Consider the following 26,728-nt stretch of genomic DNA (forward strand, 5'->3'; position numbering starts at 1 on the left):
TTGAATCATTGTGGTAAATAAAAATAGACAAAATGATTGTGATTGCAAGGTCAAGCACATTTAACACAGAGACTTGTATATAATCACCAGCTGGATGACAATGACGCTGACTTCTGCAGAAACCCTTTGAATGAAGTGACCCAGAATTTACATACCCGGACACCAAATACTCACAGTCCAGTTTCCCCAGAAACGCCCGGTTGAAGAATTCACTGCTGGTCTGGACATAGGCTGGTTTGACTACTGAGGCTAGCTGGTGTCACTCATCAAATACTATTAACTCTGATGATGATTTAGTGTCAGATTGCAACATACTGCTGCTGAAGCTGTATCTAAATAAAGTACTGTATTTGATCTCAGCTCAACAACCAGTGTTACAAAATCCTTTAAATACAAACTGTGTAATCAAAGAAAAACCACAAAGTGAAGTTACTGTTTCAGATCTCTGACTGTAGGAAATAAAATGGCAGCCTTTGTCATCACAGTCAGTATTTGCTATGCAAATGATAAACTTTATTTAAAATATGGCACACACATTGAAAAACTGACGCGTGTCTGTCTTATAAAGGAGCGTAAGGGTTAACAAGTGTGTGTGTCTTGACCAAGGGTGCACAAGGTTTGTTTTGACTGGTCTGTCTTGTTAGTTGATGCATGAATGAAAAGGTCCAAGGCTGGCGCCGGCCTGGTTCGGCACGAAGATCTTTCTGTTGTCATAGCCACAGTTTCTTAGCACTCAAAAGTCAGGCAGGAGATACAGAAGAGGATGGAGGCTGAATAAAAAATGGAGACGCATACTTGGGTAGATGGAAGGATGAGCGAAAGGAAGAAGATGAGACACAAAAGTGAGCCGCGGCTGGAAAGCTGTCATTTCTGAGAGCAATACTTCCAGAAACACACTGTGGAAGAAGCAAAGAAGGAACACGTGGTTATAAATCAGTCTGAAGACATGCTGGTGAAAAAGCTGTGACAACACCTCAAAGAGCAATGATAAATTCATGCACACTAAAAATTGCACACATAATTATGCACTCCAGTCCCCAAGAACTGCCGCTCTGCAAATGTGCTGCATTAATCAAAGCTGAATGAGAGCAGCTTGGCTTAATACATAAATAGGTTTGACCTGTTTATTATTATGGTCTGTCAACCAAATACACCACCTGTCAGAAGATATATACTAACTTTGCTCACCTCTTTTGTTGGTCTTCTTGGTCTGTGGTGGGAAGGACTTCCTAAAGTTTCGACCAGTCAGGCTTGGGATGACGTCTGCACTGGCTTTGGATGCAGTGCTGTCAAGTAACACTGGGCACGCAGTGGTGGGATTCACCGCTCCTTCAGCAGCAGTGAGCTTCCATCACAACGGTAACAAAAAGATTAAACTGGCTGTCAGCAATCAAAGCACGAGTCATCAACGAGATACTTTCCTTCTCCCCCCTTTTAAGAATGCAACCACACAAACATCATTGGCTGTTTTACACTCCTATACGTGGAAATTGTTACATAGTGGCTTTGCTTGGATTTCAAGACATCCTCGTTTCTGCACCCTGTCACACTCTGGTTCATTTAATCCTTTGGTCAAAGTTCTTTATTGCTGGATTTAAGAAGTCATGTTCAAAATGCAACCAGCACTTCATTAGAACTGCCCACCTTTGGGACAAAGACCAGTGTTTTGAATAAAACTAAACAACAAGCCAGTTTTCTCTTCAGATAGACTATTAACCTGCAAGCAACCAAAGACTACTCAAGCAAGTGAATAATGCAGGGAGCACAAAATTCTCATTTCTTGTCAGCCAATTCACGTATCTGTTTTCTTTATGTCTAATTTGAATGCAGTTATTTTGCATGTTTCTAATCTGACTGACCACTTGAACCGCTTCAGACTGCGGGCCCTACTAAGTGACATTTGTTCATACATTCATGCAGCACTCAGATCTTTAGACTTTGGGTCTAACTTACCACTTTCTCTTTCCCCCCGGCATTTCTGCTGCTTACTGAAATGAAAAACAAAACAAAAATGTCAGGAAAGCAGAGGTCACTTCTTGGTTTAGGCCAAGCCTGTAAATACTGTGCAGTCCTGAGTCTCTCCAGACATTACCTAAGGAGCTGCATGTTTGAGTTAGTCTGATGTTAAATAGTCTTTAATGCAGCAACTCGTAAGTACAAAGTGTTTTGAAATGAACTAATATTTTTCTAGTCTAGTCAGAGTACTCAAAGAACTTTAAAAAACATATTCACAAAGGCATATTCATTCATTCTGGTGGAGACATCGAGGTACATGGGGAGGGGCAGGTGATTGACTGATGCTCTGATTATCTGATCTCCTCCTTCGTGCTGTGATAAAGGCCAATGGTAGAAAATATCCCAGATACAGTGTCTTAATGTGGGAGAGATATTCTTTATGTTGAGACCTTTCTCTTGGCGTTTTCTTTCTGCTAATGCTGGAACCTTAAAGAGTAATACATTTTATAATACAATGAAGAAGGAAATGCATAAAAAAGTTAAAAGAAGAGTGGTATTACCTCGTGGCATGATGGTAAGCTGTGAGCTCCGGGTTCTGTTAAATGCCCGGTGAAATTCCTCCAGGGCTGAGATCATCTTCTGCAGCTTGGCTTGTGTACCAGGACCAGCTGTGTTGCTGTTGACCACTGGTTGCTTGGACTTGGTGTCTGCAATAGTTCTTGTGGCAGTTCGGTCAGTGGTTTGTGCTGTACCATCATGTTGAGCTGCTGTGCTTTTGAGGAGCCAGTGCTTCAGGTATTGGTTTGAATTGAATGCTAAGGTCTTCTGTGGAACAGCTGAGACATGAAAAAGACTACGAAGGGAACGTGGTTGTTTCACAAAGCCTACAAAACAAATAACAATAAAGCGATTAGGCTGGCTTTTCCATGAAGAGCGTGCACAGAAACACAAGAAGCTGCTATTCGGTTCCAGCCATCATACACCTTCTTTTGAAACGATTGATGCAAAGACCGAGGCTGAAGACTGAATGACTTTTTTAAAAACTGTGACGTGCTTTAAATGAAAGCACAGTTTTTTTAAACACAAACAAACCTTTAACCAGTAACTCTTCAAGAATAAGGAAATGCCGGCTATGAGAATTAGGCGGTCTTGTATTATTAACATTTTTTTACCTCTTTCATCAGCTGCTGCTTCCACTTGCATCCCTAGAATCATCAGAACGTGCAGGATGAACGCCATCCCCATCAAAGCTGTTGCTCTGTTTAGCATTGTGGCTTTAGTTGAAAAAGAAGAAAAGATGATGCTCAGGCCTGAAGTCTATATGAATTTACTTTTTCTGAAAGTTTCAAACTTGGACTAAGAATCTTTTTCCCACAGTGTTTTTGTTCTACAAGTTCTCAGTCTGTATTGTTTCTCCTGATGCTCAAATTATCCATCCAAAAAATGAGCTCTGGAGATTTTCTGGGTTCTTTTAGTGACTTGTCTATGGAGAGTCTGTCGTTTCCAGTTTACTCAAAGAGATAATCAGCGTTATCTTCAGGTGTGATACTACACCTAAATTGGTATTTGTCAATTAAATCTCTGCAGCTTCTCTAAAAAACCTACAGTTCAGCATCAGTTTCATCTGTGAAACAGAGAAAGTTTTTCTTTTCATAATCCATGGATGCACCTCTCAAAGAAGGCTTGTCAAGAGTGTGTTGCTTTTTCGGACACAGTCAGCGTACCTCGCTTTTATAATCCTTGGTTTGTCCCAGAGCGTCAGACTGATTTCTCAGCATCAACCAATGAGACCTGAAAGGCCACGTAGCCCAGCCCTTCCTCCTCGATGGGTCGGTGACATTTGGAGAGTGTGGCGGCAAGCTTTGTGTGTTTGGTGTCAGCTGTATTGTTTTGTGAATCTGGTGTCTGTGTGTGTGTGCTTAGGCTTGTGTTTAATATGTGTGTCTTGTGTATGTGGACATGGCTGTATAAGCAGTGATAAGGTAGTTCTTAATATGTTTGCTCAGGGGCCACAGAAAAAGAAAAGCATTCTGACGCATGAGGGCTTGGAGCCTCCGACTGCACACACACACACACACACACACACACACACACACACACACACACACACACACGAATACACTAGAAACTCACATACACATACAAATGAACTTGGAAGAATAGTGAAAACCACACACAGACTCTGAAAACAAGCGGGATGCACATCAAAGTGCACATGAAGGCTGGGAATTCATGTCCAAAAAGGGCTTTTCAGTTGTTGCTCATTGGAATGACTAAACCTTCAGACAGAAAGCTGACACCTTAGTGATAGCTACAAATATACACCCGTGAACCACATTAATCCGTGTGATGGTGGAAGGACACGATGGGGGGAAATATTGAACTTTGCAAAGAGATAGAATATAAGAAGGGTGAGAGAGACCAGGAGAGTTGCTGGGTGAAAAGAATTTAGTTTAAAAACATTCCCTCATTGTCTCAATCTTTCTGACTAGCTTTGACGTTAACACACTGTGTGTGTCCACGGAGACAAAAAGTGACTGAGTTTGAAAGTTTAAGGGAAATACAAACGGAATGTTTTCTTCTTCCAGTTTCTGTAGAAGCCTTTAGCTTCTCCTCTTATAGACACTTACAGGATGTGTGTTTGCACATTTCTTTCATTCATTTCATTCTTTAAAAATCAAAACAAAAACAGGAATATCAGAATCTGACTAGATTATTTTCTAGTAAGTTTTCATGCAGTTTTTCAGCTGGTGAAAGTCTCTGTCTATTAATAACCATGACATAGTTGAAGATAGTAGCAGCTTGATTTTTTCCCTTTTGTGTCTTTCTCTCTTGCTGTCGCTGTTTTGCGATTTCAGGTACTCTGAGACAGGCTCACATAGGTGCTATAGATGAGATATAAAAATGGAGCCCTGATGTTAAGATGTGAAAGTCAACACATATGACCCACTGCAATTTGAAGCATCCAATGAAACAAAAATACGTTACACTGGATAGGTAGAGGTGAGATTCAAACCTACTACTAATGATGACTAGTTACTGATACCCAGGATGCTACCAAAACTCAACCAATAGGCTTCAGTGTAATTTTGATACCCGGTTTTGAATAGTATACAACATCCAGTGTGTGAATGTGTGCGTGACTGGGTGGATGACTGGATATGTAAAGCGCTTTGGGGTCCTTAGGGACTAGTAAAGCGCTATATAAATACAGGCCATTTACCATTTATCCAACTGTGCAGAGAAACCACCCACCCTTTCTCCATTTACAGTGGGGCAAAAAAGTATTTAGTCAGCCACCGATTGTGCAAGTTCCCCCACCTAAAATGATGACAGAGGTCAGTAATTTGCACCAGAGGTACACTTCAACTGTGAGAGACAGAATGTGAAAAAAAAAATCCATGAATCCACATGGTAGGATTTGTAAAGAATTTATTCGTAAATTAGGGTGGAAAATAAGTATTTGGTCACCTCAAACAAGGAAAATCTCTGGCTCTCACAGACCTGTAACGTCTTCTGTAAGAAGCTTTTCTGTCCCCCACTCGTTACCTGTATGAATGGCACCTGTTTGAACTCATCATCTGTATAAAAGACACCTGTCCACAGCCTCAAACAGTCAGACTCCAAACTCCGCCATGGCCAAGACCAAAGAGCTTTCGAAGGACACCAGGAAAAGTATTGTAGACCTGCACCAGACTGGGAAGAGTGAATCTACAATAGGCAAGCAGCTTGGTGTGAAAAAATCAACTGTGGGAGCAATCATCAAAAAATGGAAGACATACAAGACCACTGATAATCTCCCTCGATCTGGGGCTCCACGCAAGATCTCATCCCGTGGGGTCAAAATGATCATGAGAACGGTGAGCAAAGATCCCAGAACCACACGGGGGGACCTGGTGAATGACCTGCAGAGAGCTGGGACCAAAGTAACAAAGGTCACCATCAGTAACACACTAAAACGGCAGGGAATCAAATCCCGCAGTGCCAGACGTGTTCCGCTGCTGTTTATTCTTAATTCATATCCATGTATATTCACTCTCACATAAATCCATTAATCTTCCTTTCACACACATGTATTTTATTTTTCTTAATGCTACATATTTTTATGTTGACATATATTTATTCTCCTTGCAGGTGCAGCACTTTCTAGTCATACATATATATACATACCCTTTACCTTTCAACACATATTTGTACTCCTATACTCATATACACATACAATCCCAGTGTTTATCCTTTACCCTTGCATACATACACTCTGACATTCACATCTGCATTTCCTAACACAGGAAGTTAATCCTTTAAGCAGGAAGTTATTCTTAAACCAGGAAATGTAATACACTTGGAGAACTTACTTGACATACCCAGACCTAAACCAGAAGAACCAAGCAATGAAGCTGTTCAAAGTTGTCCTGCTTTCTTTGCTAGTATTGCAGTTAATTTGTCGAGTAAGTAGTAATGAAAATGACATTAGAACTTTTTTAAATAATGTATTAGAATGTTTGGAACAAATTCAAAGAGAAGCTACAGATTCTTTTGTTCGTCAGAGGCTCCATAGAGAACTTGGTGATCACATTCAAACCTTATCTGGAATTTTGTCCATCTCAAGATTTGTTGACGATGCAAGAAATAGAGAAGCAGTGAATACATTACAGTCCTTAAATGGATGGCTAATTTTTTTACTGACTGCTTATGAAACCAGACAAGGAACTACATCTGAGAACAGACTTGTCTTGCTACCTCCACCTCTCATGACTTGCTCTCAAGGTCGACCGCGATACAGCATTTCAAGAGAGCAAATATCTCATTTAGTATCTCTTGGAATGAACTGGCAAAGCATTGCAACATGCTTAGGGGTTAGCTCCCGTACTCTGTACAGGCACAGAGAGGACCTTGGCATTGAGCCACTGACTTATGCAACATTATCCGATGAAAACCTGAACAGGGTTGTTAGGGAAATCCTTCAGTATACCACAAATGCAGGTGAACGATATGTGCATGGCAGCTTGAGATCACGTGGGTTATGAATCCAAAGGTGGCGTGTAAGACAAAGTCTACAAGAAATTGACCCCTTTGGACGTTCCCTCAGAAGACTCAATGCAATACGTCGACGACTGTACAGTGTTCCTTTCCCCAATCAGTTATGGTGAGAAAATTCTAACAGAAAAACAGTCCTGATTCTAAGTCTATAGCGAAATGGATTATCTAAAGCAAAATAACTCATTGTTTTATTTACTCAAACGTGTGCATATCCTTGACCATGTCATAGTTTCCCCATACATAACTTATACTTATTTCATTTTTCTATAGGCATATAGATGGAAACCACAAACTTGTGAGATGGAGGATGGTGTTCCATGGCTGTGTGGATGGTTTCAGTAGAACCAACGTCTACCTTGCGTGTTTAGATAACAACAGCGCATCAAGTGTTTTGTCACTGTTCATGGTTGGTGTTCAGAACTTTGGAATGCCATCCAGCGTGAGATGTGATCATGGACTAGAAAACACTGGTGTTGCCCGTTTCATGCTTTACAGGCAAGGACTGAACAGGCATAGTGTTATCACTGGCAGGTCTGTGCATAATCAAAGAATTGAGCGATTATGGGCAGAATTAAATCGAGTGGTCTCATATCATTTTGTTAATCTTTTCAATTTTATGGAGGAGCATGGTGTATTAGATTCACTTAATGAGGTCCATTTATTTTGTCTTCATTATATATATTTGCCACGTATTCAAAGAGCTGCCACAGAATTTCAGAACCGGACGGTTGTGGAGAGAAGCCAATTGGTGGAACAGTGTTGGCTCCAGTGGCGAAGGCAAGAATTGTCCCCAGCTTCTGTGTTCCGTCTTGATCTAAAGGAAAAGCAATACTGTCAAAAATGGCATTAAAGACAAAAACACAGCAAGCATTTCTACTTTTAACTGATTCAATGAAAAGATGCACTGCATTATAAATTGAACACAATGCTTAAAACGCTAAATTTACCTTCTGCATCTGTTAGGTAGTCTCTCCAGAAACTAATGACAACTGCTTCAGCATGCCTTTTATTGCTCCCAGCTGGAGAAAGGCGGATGGTAAAGAGGCTGTCAAGAAGGTCAGCTGTAAGCACTGAAGGTGACCAGCATAGAAGGGTGCGAAAACTCTCTGGGTGATCTTGGATTTTGTCCAGCACCTCAAGTGTCCGTAGTCCATCCTGAAATCTAAATGATAATCAGAATTACCTTTAAAATCACAAATCACATCAAAAATGAATGGATCCAAGAAGTATAATCTAAAACATATGAATTTATATATACACAATAATTTTTACTTCAGATTATTCACATCATCAAAAGTGTATATCCCAAATCTGCATTTTTCATGTGATGCTGTCACCTTTGGAGGCATGGTGTACCTACACATAAAGAAATGTCACACAAAATTCCCAGAATACAAGGCAATCAGCATGGGTTTGAGTTACTTATTGGACAACAGTAAATAAATACATACATACCTTTCAAATGGACCACGGACTCTGTGTATTACTTGGAACATGATAATGTCATGTATAAGCAGATCCTTGTCTTCCAGCCTCCGTAGCGGCCTCAGGCAGCCAGCATTGGCTAAGTATTCCTGAAGTGGCTCAGTTGCTACTATCAGATCTTCAAAGGATTTACACTCTTTAACCTTCAAATAAAAAAATAAAAAATTAATGGGCCCCAATTAATACATGGAGTAGAACGAAATGCACACTGTCAAGTGTTCCTTTGACTGTGAGGTGCCCACACTTGAAAAAGACCAGACTTTGAATTTCACTCAACTTTATTGTGACCAGCTAGTTTGATAGCTGGTAGGTAGGTAGCAGCAGGTAAAAAAAACCTTTCAACACAAAAATAAAGAACATTCCATTAACCATTCAGATAAATTACATGCATTACACAGAAGACAGATGAAATAACAAAATACACTTCAGTAAAGCCATTTACCATGTGGTTAACTGTGTTAATTTAACTGTGGTTCTTAAATATACAAAATGTGTCTTCTTTGCATTAACACTTTTTTTTAATAAACAATTGTATTTTAAAGTATACATTTTAAAGTTCAAACATTTTAATAGACTTTAAGGATTTTCTTTACAAAGAATTATTTTCTTTAAATCAAAACCAAACATTTATTCACTAGTTTTACGATCCACCCAAGGATTTGGGGGGTAACTATTTTTAATATTAATTAACATAAATATGTGGGAACACTAACTGAACAAACAATTTATTCAAACTTAAACATTCATTTTTGTCAATATAATTTTTTAAACTTAAATGCAGCAACTATTTCCTTAAGCGTAAAACATTTGCACAACTGAGCTTCCACAGTTCCAAATATATGTGCAGCAAATGTGAGCTCAAGAGCTTACCGATAGCCCGTCTTGTTCAAAGTCTTCCTCACAGTGGAAAAGTGCTTTGTTTGCCGTCCTCTCAGTATGTTGCTCACAGGTCAAATGACTGCTGCATGCATTTTAAGGTCTACTAGGCACGCCCACCCTTGATTGCTCTAATGTGGCTCACCTGGCAGGGCGGCGCACACCAGGCCGTGCTTAGTTGTTGATTGCACCCAAGGTCTAATCAGTGGCCATGCGCACGCAGCAGCACCGAACAGGTAGTGGGCAGGAGGAGGAAGAGAGGAATAACAGCCACACCTACTAGGCCAGCGCGACACACACAATACTAAAACATTATCCAACAACTGACAAATCAGTTTTACCCTTTTAATTTTTTCACGCAGGTCACTATCGGCAACATCTTCTAAAACTGGTTTAGCCAAATCTGGGCCATCAACAAGGCAAGAGAAGAGTGTTGGGGACAGAAAGCCTGCTGGTGGACCACCATGTACAAGGCTTACTGCAATGGCTCTGCCTGCAATGAAGTACCTGTCCTCCCTCATGGCTAGAAATAATGAAAAACATTACATGTCAATAGATGCATGAAAGCGCTTGACACGAACTTCATAAAAATGATTTTTTTATTGCATTACTCCAGGGATATCAGCCTAAAATCAATACATACCAGCACTATCAAGCGCCAAGTTCATTTTGCCTTCTTCACCCTCAAACATTGGAGACAGGGGTAAAGCTTCGATCAGAAGTCTTAGAAATTCTCTTCTTGGTCCACCCAAGTCAACAGCCTCTTCAGGTACTCCCATATCGTCAGAAAACCTGACAGAAATTGTGTGGCATGGATCATCTGTCGCTTGTTTAAAACCTCTAATTGCTCCATCCAGGACTGTTGATCTATTAATGTTGAACTTGCATTTCTTCTGTTGGTTTACTTTTGCAGAAAGTTCCTCCAAAATATCTTTTGCTGATACCAAACAACTTGAAGTCCTGTAGGATTAAAAAAAAGAAAAGAAAAAAAAAGAAAAAATATTGAAAAGAACATCAGTAAAAACATTCACATACAAGGGCTACAAGGACATACAAAGTTTTGTCAAAATCAGAATCAGCATACTTTATTAATCCCTAAAGGAAATTATCATAATCATAAGCAAAATGTACAAAGGAGTATATTGCTCAGTGGCTTTTTATATTGTTTATATGTTTTGGAGAACTAGAAAGCACTAGAGCAAAGAAAAATAGTTTCAATGCACAATAAGTAAATTTCATTTCATTGTCAGATAGGCTGTTAAAAATTCGCTGCCTATTTCAAATAAAATAAAATTTGCCAGCATTACAGCATTATCATTTGACTCTGTAGACATTATTCAAAAAACTGTTTTGTTAACAGCAAATATAAATATCATATATGCATATAACTATCTGAGGATGGATTACACTCCTTCACAACACTGGTTACAGTATTGGATTGCAACAAATATGGTGTGTTTAATTGGCTACTGTAAAACATTTGTATTTGAAACTAACCTTTCGCTCTGCAGGCTTGCTAGTATAGCCTGGTTAAGTTCCTCATCATCAGAAGACATGTCAGATAGTGGAGTCATGATTGAAAGGTAGTTATCGTAGTTTACAGATTGACTGTGTGTTGATGTAGAGGGTAATGCTGAACAATCATTCTCTGGATTCCTGGTCTGGTAGGGTGAGCTTGAGGTATTTCGGCACATCAGGACCAGAACTGGATCACTTAAAGATGCAGATGATGAGGTAGAAGGCTGACTAGTGGAAGGGTAGATTTCCAATGAAGACACTGGTAACTGGCTGAAGGAAATGTTTGTTGAAGCGCTGCTGTACTTGTGTGAGATACTACTTTCATGGGTCAAGGCAGGAGTTTCCGTTAATAATGTTCCATTACAAACTGATGAGGCAGGAGATTGCGTCGGAGCAGAGATTGGTTGGAAGGCAGCTGTTGAACTGGCAAAACTGTCTGAAGATGATGAGCGCAGCTGCCTTGATGAAACAGGGTTTTCTTCACAGTTTTCCTCACTGCTGTAGCTTGTAATATCATCCTTAGAAATAAAATAATAATTATAATAATTCACATATATTGAATTTGAACATTAAATACCATATATCCAACCTCTTCTGCTTATTCTTATCAGAGGTGGGGTGGTTGGAGCCTATCCCAGCTACCATAGGGTGAGAAATTTCAAGAGTTAATAGATCTTTCTCACAATTACTTTTACATACTAGGCAGACAAAATTGTAACACATCTCCTGAACAGCAGTAGTCTTACGTTCTATAATTCACAAACAGTCCAACAGAGCAGCTGTAAATTTAGTCAATACCAGAGCTTAGGATTAACATTTTAAAAAAGGAACATTAACTTGGTACTATTCTATCCAACTACAAAAGGTGAAAGGCAAGTTTAAAAAGAACAGAGATGAGAAAGTTCAAAGGTTGTTTATGCACCAATTTCTGGTCTTCATATTATTACTGTACAGTGTTATGTAGATTCATTCAAAAGTCAACCAACGTACCAAAATTGGTTTTGATGGTCTGATGTATAGGGCTTTCGATTTATAAATTTTATGTATGAGATTTGCATCCAGCTCCTGTCCTGCTCGCAGTTTGGGCGCAATCAGTCTGTTTCCACAAGCCATCAGAAACTCCAGGCTGGAAAACAGTTACAGTAAGTTGTAAAATGTTTAAAATCCAAAACAGCAAAAATGTTCCAATAACTTTTTTAGAGCTAATCTTGTTTTCCTCTTTGAATCAGACTTAAACCAGTAGTAACAGAAGTAAACTTTATACAAATGTCAAAAAAGTATGCCAAAAATGGAGTGTTCAAGAAAGGATAACTGATTTGGTTCTTTTATTTTAGTTTACTGATTCATGTCTACCTGTTCTCTGACTTAAATCGTTATGTAAAGCTTTGAAATGCCTAGATATCGAAAAGACTACTGACAAAAGCTGTGTCGCATTAGGTTTCGACTGCTAGCACAACCTACCTTACATCAATAGAAAGTTTATCTCCAAAGGCGTCCCTTATTTGTTCAGAGACAGTTTTCTGGTCCCAGGATTTTTGGAATTCAAATCCATTCAATATATGCCCTTGTTCATGTAAATGTTGTTTTGTGCGATGCTTGACAACAACACTGCTTGATGGCCGTGGAAGAAGGATGACATCTTTGTTGAAAGTATCATGATAATGTGTCTTGGCCCTATGAAACAAAACAGAAACTATATTCAGATTTATGTATCTTTTGTTTTATTTACCTATACTTAGACACTATCAGTTCCTTAAGAAAGTTGCTAATGTCACTTGGTAGTGACCAGCTTACATGTTAAACTGTTGCTAAGCTTTTATAAATAAAATAAAATGTTACACAGTTTATATTAAAAAAAAAAACAGTATCGCAGCTAGCCATTTAGCCCACTTGAATATGTTTAAAGTTGCTTGTGCATGTAAGAGTTGAGTATAATAGCAAACACAAATAACAGAAACATAATTTGAAAGAAAAAAAATGCATAAAGTAATAGCATGCCTATAAATTGCCTTTGAAAAAAAATGGAAAATGTACGTAAAATAGAAAATGTTTTGGGGTTTGACCATTTTAATTCACTGACGCTTGAATTAAAAAAAAAAAAAAAAAAAAAAAAAAAAAAAAATATATATATATATATATATATATATATATATATATATATATATATATATAGTACAATGCATAAGGATTTTTTTTTTACTGCTCTACAAAGAGGCATACAAAGAAACATTTGCTATTACTTTGACTAAAGAACAAAAAGGACACCGATCATATTTCTTTTTTTCTTATTTCATACACTGTAGAAACTGGACTGAAGGCATGACTTGGCATCCATGTTTATCTACCTCTACAGTGGTACAGATATTGATCCACTCACAACACAGAGTTGGATTGATGTCTTCTAGCAAGATTAAAATTCTACCCCAAAAAATAAATAAATAAATAAATACAAAACTAAACAAAAACAACAAGAAAATTAACCCAACCTTTTATTTAGCAGGCTAATGTAGCTACCACCTCCCACATTAATAAAGAAGATTTAATAAAGTAATCTTAAAGTAAGCATCAACTTACACTCGGGTCACAAGTACAAACAGCCACTAATATTGAAATAAATGCCACGGTCTTTACTGTTTTTAATGTGGATGCTGCTGAATAAATTAGCTAGGGCTAAAAATTTATAAGGGTAAAAAAGTGCGTTGCTAAATCAGCAAAGCACATTTCGTATTTTGTATTTCGCAGTTGTATAGTTAAGTGGCAAACTGTTTTGTTCTTACCTTTTCCTTGATCTGCAGTTCCAGTTGCCAAAGTGTTTCTGGGTCTGATATCGCAAAGACTGCCCCACTCCAGTCGAACTCCGTGTAGCTACTTGACTCGTTGAAGATACCCGGGTGTTAGCTGGTCTAAAAAGTTCCCTCATCTCACTTTCCACCGTGCTGTGGGTAACACTGGGTGCAGTTGAGCCCATCCCATCTCGATCAAGTGACGAGGACAACGATGTGACCGTTTCAGGAGATGATAAAATATTTCTTAACAACCCGACAGCTTGCTGAAGAACTCGAGTTTCTTCTCCCCCCTCCATGCTGTCAGACACTTGAAAGTGACCCGCGCGTGCTTCTCAGCCAATCACAGCGGTACAGACACCCAGCCTTCCGTTTCCATTAAACTCCTTCCGTTTCCACTATACTCTTTCATTCACATACATTATTCTCTTGCATACATATATTTTCTTCAGATATGTATGCATTCTCTTCTTACATACATATATTATTTGTAAGATTAAATGCATTTTGAATGCATGTAAATGAGAGCAAAATGTAGGAATGCATAAATGAAAATGCATGTATGTTAGAGTGCAAATGTGTAAATATGTAGATTAAAATACATGTATAAGAGAGCATAATATTGCAATGTGTGTGTTAAATATGTGTAAACATGAGAATAAAAATATCTAAATATAAAAATTAAAATAAAACTACGTGAGAGTGAAAGTATATGTATGTGAAAGAAGAATATATGTGTGTGTGAGAATGAAAATATATGTATGTGAGAGTGAAAATATATGTGTGTGAGAGTGAAAATATATGTGTGTGAGAGTGAAAATATATGTATGTGAGAGTGAAAATATATGTGTGTGAGAGTGAAAATATATGTGTGTGAGAGTGAAAATATATGTGTGTGAGAGTGAAAATATATGTGTGTGAAAGAAGAATGTATGTGTGTGAGAGTCAAAGAATAAATTTTGGCTTGTACGGCCCCTCATACTTAAGTGTGTGTATCATATACGACTGTGTGCGCTGTCTGATTGATGTAAATGTGCTGCCGTTGAGCGCATGATTGTGCATGATCGTGCTGTGCGTATGTGTTGAAATAAAGGTTGTTGTTTGTGGATGAGTGTGGAAGCAGGTGATCGAAGCAGTGAAAGAAATAAAGAAAGAAACCAAGGACAGGGGTGAGCAGCATGAAAACCCGGAAACATTCCAATTAGATCACTGACGGAGAGTGACGGTGTAAATTCTGCTTTTTGATGATGAGTGCCATCTAAAATTTCCTCAGAAGTCAATGTGCCATATAATTGCATTAGCAATAAATATAATAACCCTCTATATCAACAGTTACACACTATATAGAACAACTGTCAGGGTTTCTGGGTCGTTGACCCAGTATTTTCAGTTCATGTTCACTGTTTATCCTCTGTACGTTCCACTTCCTGTTGTGTGTTACGTAACTCTGTGTGCATTATGTTCTAGTTCTTATTCCATGCATCGTTAGTTCAATTGTGTTCAGCTGCTCACTCACCTGTCACCTATCAGTCATTGATCAGCCAGTGTATTTAAGTCCTCAGTTCTCTCCTGGTCAGCGTCGCGTCATTAATGTTGTAACTGCTGTCTATGCCCCATGTTTGCCTCCCAAGTTCAGATCAGTCAGCCGTTCATTCAGTTATTCAGTCAGTCAGCCATCTCCTGTTTTCGTCATTCGTCCCTCACAATAAACACCCTGCATCTTCACCATGAGTCCTGCGTTTGAGTCCTTTTCTCCACATCCACTCAGCAACCCCTGACAACAACTTTATAGAATTGTATTTGTTTGCAGATGTTTGCAGCTATCAGCGAACAGTTATCAGCTATTTTGAAACAAATTTTTTATCCATAACAAGAACTCCATAACAGCAAATGGTCTGTACAACAGAAAATGCATGTCTTGTTGGTATATGTATAATTTCTATACATTTTACATCAGATAAAAACTTTGGTTGTAAGATTCAGATAATTATTTATTAAAAGTGAGACATTTTAAATGAGAATAAGAAAGAAAAGTATTTCTTTGTGCCCCCCTCTCCCTGTTAATGCCCTACCTGCCCCCCTGGCAACACTTTGCTAGACCCGCCCCTGCACAGTTACCAGCTGTCAGCTGCTTAGAAAAGGATCCTGGTGTTATTTGTCTCTCAGAAACAGCTCATAACTTCAACTCATCCATGTCACCTAAAAGGTAAACCTGTTTCTCCATCACCTGTTCAGCTCTGATGATCCAGTAAGGACATCTCCTGGTTTCATCTTCACGTTTCCCTCTCACCACATATCCAAACCCACATCATGACCAGCAGCTTTACAGCTGTGGCTCCAGCAAACATCAGCTGATACTAGAAATTAATATTAAATAAATTCTAACAACAGCTGATCAAGCTTAAACGTGCTGCTGTTGTTTAGCGCGACATCTGCTGGTTTCCTCTTTCTGGCGCAAAGTGAGCGATAAACAAACAAGAGAGACGATCAGCTGATCATTGATCAGTTTCATGATTGAAGTAGAAACAGGAGAGGCAGGGGAGAGAATGAGAGAATAAGAGGCAGCTGTGCAGCGTAAACACAGAATAACTCCAGCTTTGTGCCTTTTTCATTGTAGCTGAATTACGGGACAAACTGTGTTTCTTTTCACCTCAACAAGAAACGAATAACATTGTCTCTGAATACAGAACGATTCCGTCTTTTTACGGACGGTTGGCAACTCTACTACCTAACCTTATGAATAAAATAAAATTCACTATCAGTAACATCATAGCACCACCCAGCTGTAGAAACTCCGTCATGCTAGCTAGCACGCAGTACGAGTTATTGTAACTGACTGTAAAAAGTCAGCACAACGAAAATAAACCACCTAAACTTGGTTTATATCTGACCCAGATAGACTGCAGGTCATAACTTCTTACCTGAAGTTCAGTTCACCTGACACTCGGACCGGCGGCCGCCTCGGGTCTCTCCTCCTCCTGTCTCCCCTTCCCCTCATCTACTCTGTGGAAACTCCGCCATAGCCACCGCCAGAGTTATTTTTACACATCTGCCAGCACCTGGCCAATCCACCAGCTTCCATTGTTTATACCGTTATTTACAAAAAAGAAAAAGAAAAAAAAAATCATCGGCCCATAAAAACGAAAAATCACCATCGGCCATTGGGCACATACCCAGTATGGACGATGGCCAGTCCAGCTATGGTCATGCAATCAGTTAACCCTTCGCGCGCCAGCTGTGGCACGCGTGCCCAGGGTGGCCAACCCCTGATCTACACCAATTGCAGCCTTGCATCAAAACTGGACAATCGGTTGTCGTTTGACTCCAGTATGTCGGCAATATCTTTGCCGGCTGGCTGCCGGGCGACATCTTTTCGACGACGGCGTCTCACATTTGGCCGGGGAAGATGCACTCTGGGCCTTCTTCATTACAAGATCCTGGAAGCACCGATCGATGTAATCTTGGAGATCGCGATCGCGATTGGAGATGCGATCGCTCCTGCTGATTTCTGCACCATTTGGATGCTTTTCATGTGTTTAGGCTCAAACTGGTTTGAGTTTTGAAGGTGCACGGTGATGTGAAATAATAACTCCCCTCAAATGTCTTAAACCAAAAGTAACAAGCCTGTTTTTGGAAATGTAAGGAGTAGAAAGTTAAGATATTTGTGTTAAAATGTAGGGAGTAAAAAAAACAAGCTGCCAAAGTACAGGTACCTGAAAATTCTACTTAAGTACAGTAACAAAGTATTTGTACCTCGTTACTTCCCACCTCTGCCTCAATGTGATCATTCATCCTAATGCACATGAAGACTATTGAGTCAGGCATGTTAATGTGAGCTGGTTCTCTGCTCCGTGGCTGCTGGGTGACCCCTCATCTGTGGCTCTCCTTAGCTCTTCCCAAGAGGGTGACACGGTTGCTCCTCCGGTGGTCCTCCTTGTGTCACAGGCTGGGTCTCTGACCCAGCGCTCTGAGCCTCTCTTTTGTATTGGTTTCATTTTTGATATGTTATTAGTTTTTGTGTCAGTTCCTATCTGTCTTTAGTTTGGGTTGTTATTGTTTATTGTTCCTTGGTTTTCTATGTTTTGGGGTTTTGGTATTTATCATGGGCAGCACGGTGGCACGGTGGTTAGCACTGTTGCCACACAGCAAGAAGGTCCTGAGTTCAATTCCACCATCAGGCCGGGGTCTTTCTGTGTGGAGTTTGCATGTTCTCCCCGTGTTTGCGTGGGTTCCCTCCGGGTACTCCGGCTTCCTCCCACCGTCCAAAGACATGCAGTTTGTGGGGATAGGTTAATTGGATAATCCAAATTGCCACTAGGTGTGAATCTGTGAGTGAATGTGAGTGTGAATGGTTGTCTGTCCCTGTGTGTTGGCCCTGCGACAGACTGGCGACCTGTCCAGGGTGTACCCCGCCTCTCGCCCTATGACAGCTGGGATTGGCTCCAGCGCCCCCCGCGACCCTGAAAAAGGATAAGCGGTAGCTAATGGATGGATGGATGGTATTTATCATTATGTATTTAGGTCTGTTAAGTTTGTGTTGCCATGCTTAGTTTTAGTGTTCCTGTTTGTTACGTCCCCACTTAAAAGCTAGGCGATGAGGGTGGGGGACAGTAACAGTTAGATCCAGGTGGAATGAAAGAACGCCAGGCAGAGGTATTTAACATAAAATAGATCTTTATTGTAGGCAAACACCTCAATAATCATATAAATGGCAACAACAAAAGGAGACAGCACCGCTGCTTTAATGAGAAATCAGGGAGGTCAACCCAAAGTGGTAATGACCACTTCAACAAAGAAAGCAACAATAAGGCTTCAACTAGTGATGGGACGTTCTGTATCGAGGCTTCGGAGCGTGTGTCGAGTAATGGAGGGGGCGTTTCCGCGAAGCGCGTATCGAGGCTTGCTTCATTTATGGGAGGAGCTGAAAATGATGACGTCCGAAGCCTCGCTGCCCGGCTGTACCACGTGACTGGTTCATGAAGTGGTTCGAACTTTGCCGCGAGATATGACAGCGATATAAACCCCTCAGACTTCATTCAAAATGTGGGTGTTTGATGGAGAGTTGCGGTTAGAGAGAGTTTGGAGACCGTTTGGAGGTTTATGAGAGTGAGGAGAGAAAGTCAGGAGAGAATGGAGCCAGCTAAGAAGAGGAGGATGTCCTCCCCTGTGTGGGAACATTTTGATTTTATTCCTCCCAACAAGGTATGTAAATTTCTACAGAAGATGTATTGTCATGATACTGATGGTGCAATACAATTTATGTTGAGCTGTCTTGACTTTTGTACAAGGTGAAGTGTTTGCTATGTGCCAGGGAGCTGGGATATAACAACAACACCTCATCCATGCTTAGGCACTACAGAGCTTTGCATGAGAATAAGAGGAACACCGATTGTGGAGCAAGACCAGGTGAGCCATCAAATGCAATGATAATATAGCATGCAGTAATGTTACTAAATGATATAACAATATTATACAACTGTTATAAGTTACGTGTGTGATATTTATATTTGTGCTTTGTCTTTATTGTCTTTCCTCAGGAGAACAATCTCAAATAGATGAAGACCTGGTCAGCATGGTGATTGAGGACTCCCAGCCATTTAGCATTGTGGAGGACAAAGGATTCAAAAGATTTGTTAAATCATTAAATCCCAGCTATGTTCTCCCCACTAAAAAGGTCATAAAAGCAGTGAAAATTTAGTTTTTACAGAATAAAATGTGAACAGGCAGGAGTGTGTAGCTGTCCATACCTCAACGTTACAAAAGCACAACTACTGTCCACACCCCAACCACACCTCACCTCACAGTAAATGATCATTTCCATTTCAAGCATTTCCAAATAATCATTTCCCATACTGCCACTATAAATATACACAGTATACTGCCATCACTACAATATACATGTTTTACACACTCCTTTTGTTGTTGACATTTACAGGCTGTGTGCAAAATGCCACACTCTTCAAATTCATGCCAGCTATTATTTTTACGTCCAGTAGGTGTCCTGCTAGAGCAAATGAAGCTTCATGAAGCTTCGCGTTGGGGTGAACCAATTGGATGAAAAGCTTCAGTGCTTCATGGGGCTTCATCTGCCCATCACTAGCTTCAACAGAAAGAGACAGCAACGATGCTAGCAAACAATATCCAGGCAGGCCACACAAACTAATGAAGGCTGCCGTCACTCATGGGCAATCACTACTCACAAAGAGCCACACACCAGAAGGCTGGTCACACACAGCAGGCTGTTCCACACCTAGGCCAGTAGCACACTCTGACCAGCACAGAGGAAATCCACCAGAAACCTCTCCCTCCTCCACCACACTGCTCTTCTCCAGCTTATATCACCCCTGAGGGTAATTGGTTGTAACGAGAGCAGATGAACAGCAGGTGTGACCTAAAGGAGAAGGCAGGGGCAGAGAGAGACAAGGGGAGGGGCCAGAACGAAGGAGGAGAGGGAGAAGAAAACACCACGCCCACACAAGGGCAGTATCAGGAGGTCCAGCTAGGGCCGTAACACTGTTTTATTTTGACAGTGTCTTGTGTTCCTTGTTCATTATAGTTAGCTTTCCTTTCTTGGTCCTGTCATTAGGGTTATGTCTGTCAGCTGTTCCCCCATGTGCCTCCACTTCCACTGATCACCTCATGTGGGTATTTAAGCCTTCTGTTTTCTGCTTGTCATTGTCGGTTCGTCTGTTTATTTGACCTCAGTCACAGTCATGGTTTTCGTCTGTTATTCTACGGTAGTCTTAGTCATAGTCTTTGCCTGTTATTTTCCACCACAGTTATAGTTATAGTTTTTTGGTCTCAGTCCCTCTTAGTGTTTTTGTTTCTTAGTGTTTTTGTCAGTTTGCTTTGGTTTCCTGTGCCGTCATTAATAAAGGATCACTTTTCTGTTACAACTTACAACTCCTCGTCCATCATCTGCTTTTGGGTCCTGCTTCCTCACACATTGGCGCACCCCGCCGTGACAGAACGAACCGACCAGTCATGGACCCAGCGGATTCAGCTCTCACCGAGTGTCTGGAGGAGACGGCTCGGATCCAAGCGATCCTCGACCGCATCTTTACAGCGCCCGATTTGAAGAGCAAGCTTGTGATGGTTAACGTTGCTGAAGCTATTATGGAGAGGGATCCCCGCCTCCTTCAGCTCCCGGGCTCACCTGCTATCCGGTTGTTCAGTCTGACGTCACTAGCCGTGTCTGGGTCTAAACTCTGCTGCAGGTCCATATATCAAACGATCACTGTGGCATTACTGAGAGTTGAAAAACTGTCTAAAGTCTTTCATCTTTAATAAAATGATCAGCGTTCTGCTCTACCAGGTGTAACAATTGAGTTTAACATCCAGGCATCCATGAAAACGGAATTTATGACATTTAACGGAGTTAGAAGTTAGCAGGGAGTTAGCTCGCTAGCTTCTATCTAAATACAATACAGCATGTCCTGACTGCGGGGTTTTGGAAACAAATTAAAACGTACAGCTCTGTTATCACTTCCAGCATAAATGAAGACAGAAAACTAAACAGCAGTAACGTTTGTAGGGTTACTGAAGTTGGGCTAGCTGGTATATAATGATGTGCTGCGTGACCGCTAGCGACACAGCTACGTTAGCATAATATAAACAAGCTAACTTTTTTTTCCACTCGATAAAAATTACCGTGAGTGTTCTCGGTGGTCAGGAACAAATGTAATCGCATGGCAGGATGCTGTAAAAGGACCAAACTTCAGCCAGGAGAACAACTGAGATAATCCATCCACAATACGAGGTTAGTCATTCATATACTGCTGCATGGGCTGGGCTGTAGTTACATCCTAAGGTTTTAAAAACTGAGCTTAAATAAATGATTAGCGGTAATAAAAGCCGAGGGAGGTCAACAGTGATCACTGACTGTTTTAGGAGCTTTTTGAGATCAAATAGAAGAAAATACATTCCGGAGCACGAGCCCTCTTTCCGGGGTACTCGACTGGCTCTCGGGGGACCTCGGAGTTACCAGGGACTTCCACCTATTGCACAGCCGTCTTCCACTCTCAAGAAAAAGCGGCGTGCGCGCCATCGACGCTCCACACCACGAACACAAGTGAGTGACTATATCTTGGCTCCTCATGTTTTTTCTCCGGAGATTATTGGAACGGACACTGCCTTTCCGGGTCATGAGCCCGGCTATGATGAGACTGTTTTCACTGGAAATGCTAGCCATCAGGCTCAGCTAAGCTGCTGTGGGACTGCTATCCAGGCCGGTTTGGAGCCGGAGACGGAGGTGCAGCTTGTGCAGCCTATTTCAGTGTCAGCTGGAGGGCCCGGGGAGCCTGTCCGGCCTCAAGTCTCATTTGCTGGAGGTTCGGGAGAACCCAGCCAGCTTCATGTCTTGTCTGCTGGAAGTTCGGGAGAACCCAGCCAGCTTCATGTTTCGTCTGCTGGAGGTTCGGGAGAACACAGCCAGCTTCATGTTTCGTCTGCTGGAGGTTCGGGAGAACCCAGCCAGCTTCATGTTTTGTCTGCTGGAGGTTCGGGAGAACCCAGCCAGCTTCATGTTTCGTCTGCTGGAGGTTCGGGTGAACCCAGCCAGCTTCATGTTTCATCAGCTGGAGGGCCAGAAGAGCCCGTCCAGCCTCACGCCTCGTCAGCTGAAGGGCCCGAGGAGCCTGTCCAGCCTCACGCCTCGTCAGCTGGAGGGCCCGAGGAGCCCGTTCAGCCTCATGCCTCGTCAGCTGGAGGGCCCGAGGAGCCCGTTCACCCTCACGCCACGTCAGCTGGAGGGCCTGAGGAGCCCGTCCAGTTTCACACCTCGCCCAAGGAGCCCGTCTGGCCACCTGCTGCTTCACCACCTGTGGCTGCAGTGCCACCACCTGCTGCGCTACCGCTTGCTGCTTCTGCGCCTCAGCCTGAGGACGACGCCTCGCCTGGTTCTGCCACACCTCAGTCTGAGAACTCATACAAACTCATTTCACCCACTATAGACTGTGTGTTGCTGCAACTTACACAGCCTCCTGCCATGTCAGCTGGGGGACCCGAGGACCCCGTCCAGCCACCACCTGCGGCTTCCTCACTGTCACCTGGTTCTGCTTCTGCTTCGCCTGTTCCAGCTTCAGCCTCAGCTTCTGTTTCGCCTGGTCCAGCCTCGGCCTCAGCTTCTGCTTCGTCTGGTCCAGTTTCAGCCTGTGCTTTGCCTGGTTCAGTTCCGGCCTCAGCTCCTGCTTCGCCTGGTTCAGCCACAGCCTCGGCTTCTGCTTCTGTTTTGCCTGGTCCAGCCTCAGCCTCGGCTTCTGCCTCTGTTTTGCCTGGTCCAGTTTCAGCCTCAGCTCCTGCTTCGCCGTCGCCTGGTCCAGTCTCAGCCTCAGCTCTTGCTTCTGTTTCGCCTGGTCCAGCTTCAGCCTCAGCTTCTGCTTCGCCTGGTTCAGCCTCAGCCTTGGCTTGTGCTTCTGTTTCGCCTGGTCCAGCTTCAGCCTCAGCTTCTGCTTCGCCTGGTCCAGCTACAACCTGTGCTTCGCCTGGTTCAGCCTCAGCCTCGGCTTCTGCTTCTGTTTCGCCTGGTCCAGCTTCAGCCTGTGCTTCGCCTGGTTCAGCCTCAGCCTCGGCTTCTGCTTCTGTTTCGCATGGTCCGGCCTCAGCCTCGGCTTCTGCTTCTGTTTCGCCTGGTCCGGCCTCAGCCTCGGCTTCTGCTTCTGTTTCGCATGGTCCAGTTTCAGCCTCAGCTCCTGCTTCGCCGTCGTCTGGTTCAGCTTCAGCCTCGGCTTCTGCTTCTGTTTCGCATGGTCCAGTTTCAGCCTCAGCTCCTGCTTCGCCGTCGTCTGGTTCAGCTTCAGCCTCGGCTTCTGCTTCGCCTGGTCCAGCTTCAGCCTCAGCTTCTGCTTCGCCTGGTTCAGCTTCAGCCTCGGCTTCTGCTTCGCCTGGTCCAGCTTCAGCCTGTGCTTCGCCTGGTCCAGCTTCAGCCTCAGCTTCTGCTTCGCCTGGTCCAGCTTCAGCCTGTGCTTCGCCTGGTCCAGCTTCAGCCTCAGCTTCTGTTTCGCCTGGTCCAGCCTCTGCTTCGGCCTCGCCTGGTCCAGCCTCTGCCTCTGCCTCGCCTGATACAACCTCTGCTACTGTCTCGCCTGGTCCAGCCTCTGTTTCTGCTTCGCCTGGTCCACCTTCAGCCTCAGCTTCTGCTTCGCCTGGTCCAGCTTAAGCCTGTGCTTCGCCTGGTCCAGCTTAAGCCTGTGCTTCGCCTGGTCCAGCTTCAGCCTCAGCTTCTGCTTCGCCTGGTCCAGCTTAAGCCTCAGCTTCTGCTTCGCCTGGTCCAGCCTCAGTTTCTGCTTCGCCTGGTCCAGCTTCAGCCTCAGCTTCTGCTTCGCCTGGTCCAGCTTCAGCCTTAGCTTCTGCTTCGCCTGGTCCAGCTTAAGCCTGTGCTTCGCCTGGTCCAGCTTCAGCCTCTGTTTCTGCTTCGCCTGGTCCAGCTTCAGCCTCAGCTTCTGCTTCGCCTGGTCCAGCTTAAGCCTGTGCTTCGCCTGGTCCAGCTTCAGCCTCAGCTTCTGTTTCGCCTGGTCCAGCTTCAGCCTGTGCTTCGCCTGGTCCAGCTTCAGCCTCAGCTTCTGTTTCGCCTGGCCCAGCCTCTGCTGCTGCCTCGCCTGTTCCGGCCTCTGCTTCTGCCTCGCCTGGTCCGGCCTCTGCTTCTGCCTCGCCTGGTCCTGCTCCTGCTTCGCTGTCACCTGGTCCAGCCTCGGCTTCTGCTTCTGGTTCGTCTGGTCCGGCTTCAGCCTGTGTTTCGCCTGGTCCGGCTTCGGCCTCGACTCCTGTTTCGCTGTCGTCAGTTCCAGCCTCGGCTTTTGTTCCTGCTTCGCCTCCGCCTGGTCCAGCTTCGGCCTCAATTTCTGTGTCGGCCTCGCCTGGTTCTGCGGTTGTGTTGCTGTCGCCCAAGCCTCGTTTTGCCCCTCGGGATCGCCGGCCGCTTTCCGGGCCGTTTGTTGGACATCATTGCCGTCGGGGTCGGCCCCCTGAATCTTTGGCCTGTGACCTGCTGTGCTCTCGACCTCCGGGTCGGCCCCCTGAGCTCATGGGCTATGGACTGCTGGACCGTTGGCCTCCTGGTCGGCCTCCCGAACTTTTGTACTCCATTTTGCTTTTCTGTCGACCTCTGGGGCGGCCGCCTGAACTGCTTCGCCATTTGCTCCTGCTCTGCCGGGTTCCTGGTCACCCTCCTGAAGCTGGGTCTCGGACTCTTGTGTCCTTGTTGTGTTTGCTCTGTATGTTTTTGCTGCTTTGTTTTTTGTGGTTTTGTTTCTGGCCCTCCTTCCTGGTCCCCCTCCGCCCGCCCTGGGTGGGTGGTTGTGGTTTTGTTTTTGTGTTTGCTCTGTGTGTTTTCGCTGCTTTGTTTTTTTGTGGTTTTGTTTCTGCTCCATGCCCTATGGCTCCCCACACCCTCTAGCAGATCATTACATGGAGAAACCTTTTGAATACAAGCGTGCTGATCCACACAAACTACAGCTTTTTTGGCTGCTACCTCAAAGCACATTGTCCGCTGTTGGTCCTAAGTGCTGCACAAAAGCGTTCAATATTTAGTCTTTACTGTTAGCTAGATTATTGCTGCGGTGTTGTGTTTATTATGTTGCTCTCTTTTTGCTTGTTTCTCTGTTTTTTTCTCTCAACAGGTGATTTTTCTTCTTCTTTCCTTTATGTGTCTTCTCTCACTGCCCCTCTTCCCCTTTGTTTTTCTTTCCCTTCCTCTCTTTCTCTCTCCTTTCCTATCCCCCAGATATGTCTGTCTCGTCTGTAATAACTTAAATTAAAATAAATAAACAAATAATAATAACAAAGGTCAATCAAATGGACCAATAAGGCAAGGCCGTGATGACCCTATACTGTGTTCTCTGCATCTGTTCCATTTTTTGCGCTAATCATCACCTGCATTTATGTATATATCTACCTGCCTAGCACTTTTGATTAGAATTTTTATGTGTATTTAAGTGTTTGTTTTACAGTATGTTTGCACTAAGTACCGAAGCAATGTTGTAAACCTTCTCAACATTTGGCAATAAAACCCTTTCTGATTCTGATCTACTTGGTAAAGTAAATCTGTTGGGCATCTTTTTTGGCCGTCAGACAACAATTCTGGCAGCTGAAGAACCAAACAGGCAAAAAACCAAAAAACATGGGCGCTAGTTCACATCTGAGGTTTCATAGAACTCGCAGAGCTGACTTTGACAAGATCCAAAGATCGACTTAACCCTATAAAGCCTTTTGTATCATATTTGATACAAGAGTTTCTGAGATCTCTATCTCATCAACATCATCGATACCTGCCATAATTTCAAAATGTTATGGACATGCATGCATATGTGCAGAGTCGGCCCAAGCACAGGAATGCAGCTTAGTTTATGCTCGTTATTTAACAGGCACTCTAGTTGACATGGTCCCAAACGGTAAGAAAATAACTTTATTTATATTATATTATTATATTTATGAATTTCTTAAATAGCAATTTCTTTAATAGTTTAGATGTCACAGTTAATGCATTCATTATTATGTGAAGATGCCCCCTGTTCTGTTATTCTTTTGTAAACCGGGAAAGTCTTGTCAATAATACGTGTTGAAGAAAACAAAAGGATCATTTGTGCTCATTTGTTTTCAGAAGATGAGATAGAAGAAGAATGGGACAGTCAGCACAAGCAAATCCGCATGTTTTTGGTCGTTCCATGTTTTCTGTATTTGTTCCTGTTTCATTCAGAAGCAGCTATGTTTTCTTTTTAAGTGGTTATCAGAGTGATCCCAGACCTGTCCCTGGTTTCAGGCTCAACGGTGTTTGAGATCCTTTTGCTCACCTCTAGAGGGCTATCAACCTCCATATATGGCCTCAGAGATGCATGGATCCAGAGCTGGCCCTTCATAGTGGACTATATTAATGCGGCTTAGTTTATGAATTCATTAATATACGTGCGTTTTAGTTGATATGGTCACAAATAGTAAACAACATATTTATAAATGTCATGAAGCAAATAGCAGTGTGGTTTAGATGTCAAGCACACACATCCATACATATGCAATAATACTAAGTGCAATAATCCTTTCTGTCATCGTTGTATTTTTACTCAGTTGTATATAGTATT

General features: G+C 42.7%; 3 protein-coding genes across 5 annotated transcripts; 1 reads left to right on the plus strand and 2 right to left on the minus strand.

Annotated features, from left to right (window-relative positions):
• Positions 1-261: 261 nt before the first annotated feature.
• On the minus strand, positions 262-3,645 carry urp2 (urotensin II-related peptide). Its single transcript, XM_085399334.1, has 5 exons — positions 3,129-3,645; positions 2,517-2,840; positions 1,954-1,988; positions 1,189-1,345; positions 262-896 (listed from the first exon to the last, which is right to left on the minus strand). Exons 1-5 carry the CDS (start codon positions 3,223-3,225, stop codon positions 865-867), a joined length of 645 nt encoding a protein of 214 aa, XP_085255460.1. The 5' UTR covers positions 3,226-3,645; the 3' UTR covers positions 262-864.
• A 3,995-nt stretch (positions 3,646-7,640) lies between these two features.
• Positions 7,641-13,957, minus strand: LOC146642979 (uncharacterized). Its single transcript, XM_085398079.1, has 10 exons — positions 13,653-13,957; positions 12,337-12,549; positions 11,866-12,001; positions 10,855-11,393; positions 10,001-10,317; positions 9,699-9,880; positions 8,452-8,624; positions 8,269-8,352; positions 7,944-8,158; positions 7,641-7,810 (listed from the first exon to the last, which is right to left on the minus strand). Exons 1-10 carry the CDS (start codon positions 13,955-13,957, stop codon positions 7,641-7,643), a joined length of 2,334 nt encoding a protein of 777 aa, XP_085254205.1.
• Positions 13,958-18,469: 4,512 nt separating this feature from the next.
• Positions 18,470-19,768, plus strand: LOC146642980 (uncharacterized). Of its 3 annotated transcripts, none has more exons than XM_085398956.1 (4): positions 18,470-18,860; positions 18,947-19,064; positions 19,196-19,233; positions 19,652-19,768. In XM_085398956.1, exons 1-4 carry the CDS (start codon positions 18,759-18,761, stop codon positions 19,652-19,654), a joined length of 261 nt encoding a protein of 86 aa, XP_085255082.1. In that variant the 5' UTR covers positions 18,470-18,758; the 3' UTR covers positions 19,655-19,768. The 3 variants fall into 3 exon arrangements, with proteins under 3 accessions (XP_085255082.1, XP_085255081.1, XP_085255080.1); XM_085398955.1 differs by having other exon boundaries at positions 19,655-19,768; XM_085398954.1 differs by having other exon boundaries at positions 19,196-19,762.
• Positions 19,769-26,728: the final 6,960 nt, after the last annotated feature.

The sequence above is a fragment of the Rhamphochromis longiceps genome, linkage group LG23 (genome assembly GCF_057381845.1).
Source record: "Rhamphochromis longiceps isolate RC_006_pf linkage group LG23, R_longiceps_female_GT1.1, whole genome shotgun sequence".
Taxonomy (NCBI): domain Eukaryota; kingdom Metazoa; phylum Chordata; class Actinopteri; order Cichliformes; family Cichlidae; genus Rhamphochromis; species Rhamphochromis longiceps.

What these genes read in the sequence shown, in the direction of transcription:
- urp2 (XM_085399334.1), bottom strand. Translation starts at nt 3,225, where the DNA reads ATGCTAAACAGAGCAACAGCTTTGATGGGGATGGCGTTCATCCTGCAC. An exon ending in AGCAGCAGCTGATGAAAGAG is followed by an intron (nt 2,841 to 3,128) that starts GTAAAAAAATGT and finishes TTTGTTTTGTAG; the next exon opens with GCTTTGTGAAACAACCACGT. An exon ending in GCTTACCATCATGCCACGAG is followed by an intron (nt 1,989 to 2,516) that starts GTAATACCACTC and finishes TTTTCATTTCAG; the next exon opens with TAAGCAGCAGAAATGCCGGG.
- LOC146642979 (XM_085398079.1), bottom strand. Translation starts at nt 13,957, where the DNA reads ATGGAGGGGGGAGAAGAAACTCGAGTTCTTCAGCAAGCTGTCGGGTTG. An exon ending in AAACTTTCTATTGATGTAAG is followed by an intron (nt 12,002 to 12,336) that starts GTAGGTTGTGCT and finishes ACTGTTTTCCAG; the next exon opens with CCTGGAGTTTCTGATGGCTT. An exon ending in GACCATCAAAACCAATTTTG is followed by an intron (nt 11,394 to 11,865) that starts GTACGTTGGTTG and finishes TTTATTTCTAAG; the next exon opens with GATGATATTACAAGCTACAG.
- LOC146642980 (XM_085398954.1), top strand. Translation starts at nt 18,759, where the DNA reads ATGAGAGTGAGGAGAGAAAGTCAGGAGAGAATGGAGCCAGCTAAGAAG. An exon ending in ATTTTATTCCTCCCAACAAG is followed by an intron (nt 18,861 to 18,946) that starts GTATGTAAATTT and finishes CTTTTGTACAAG; the next exon opens with GTGAAGTGTTTGCTATGTGC. An exon ending in CGATTGTGGAGCAAGACCAG is followed by an intron (nt 19,065 to 19,195) that starts GTGAGCCATCAA and finishes GTCTTTCCTCAG; the next exon opens with GAGAACAATCTCAAATAGAT.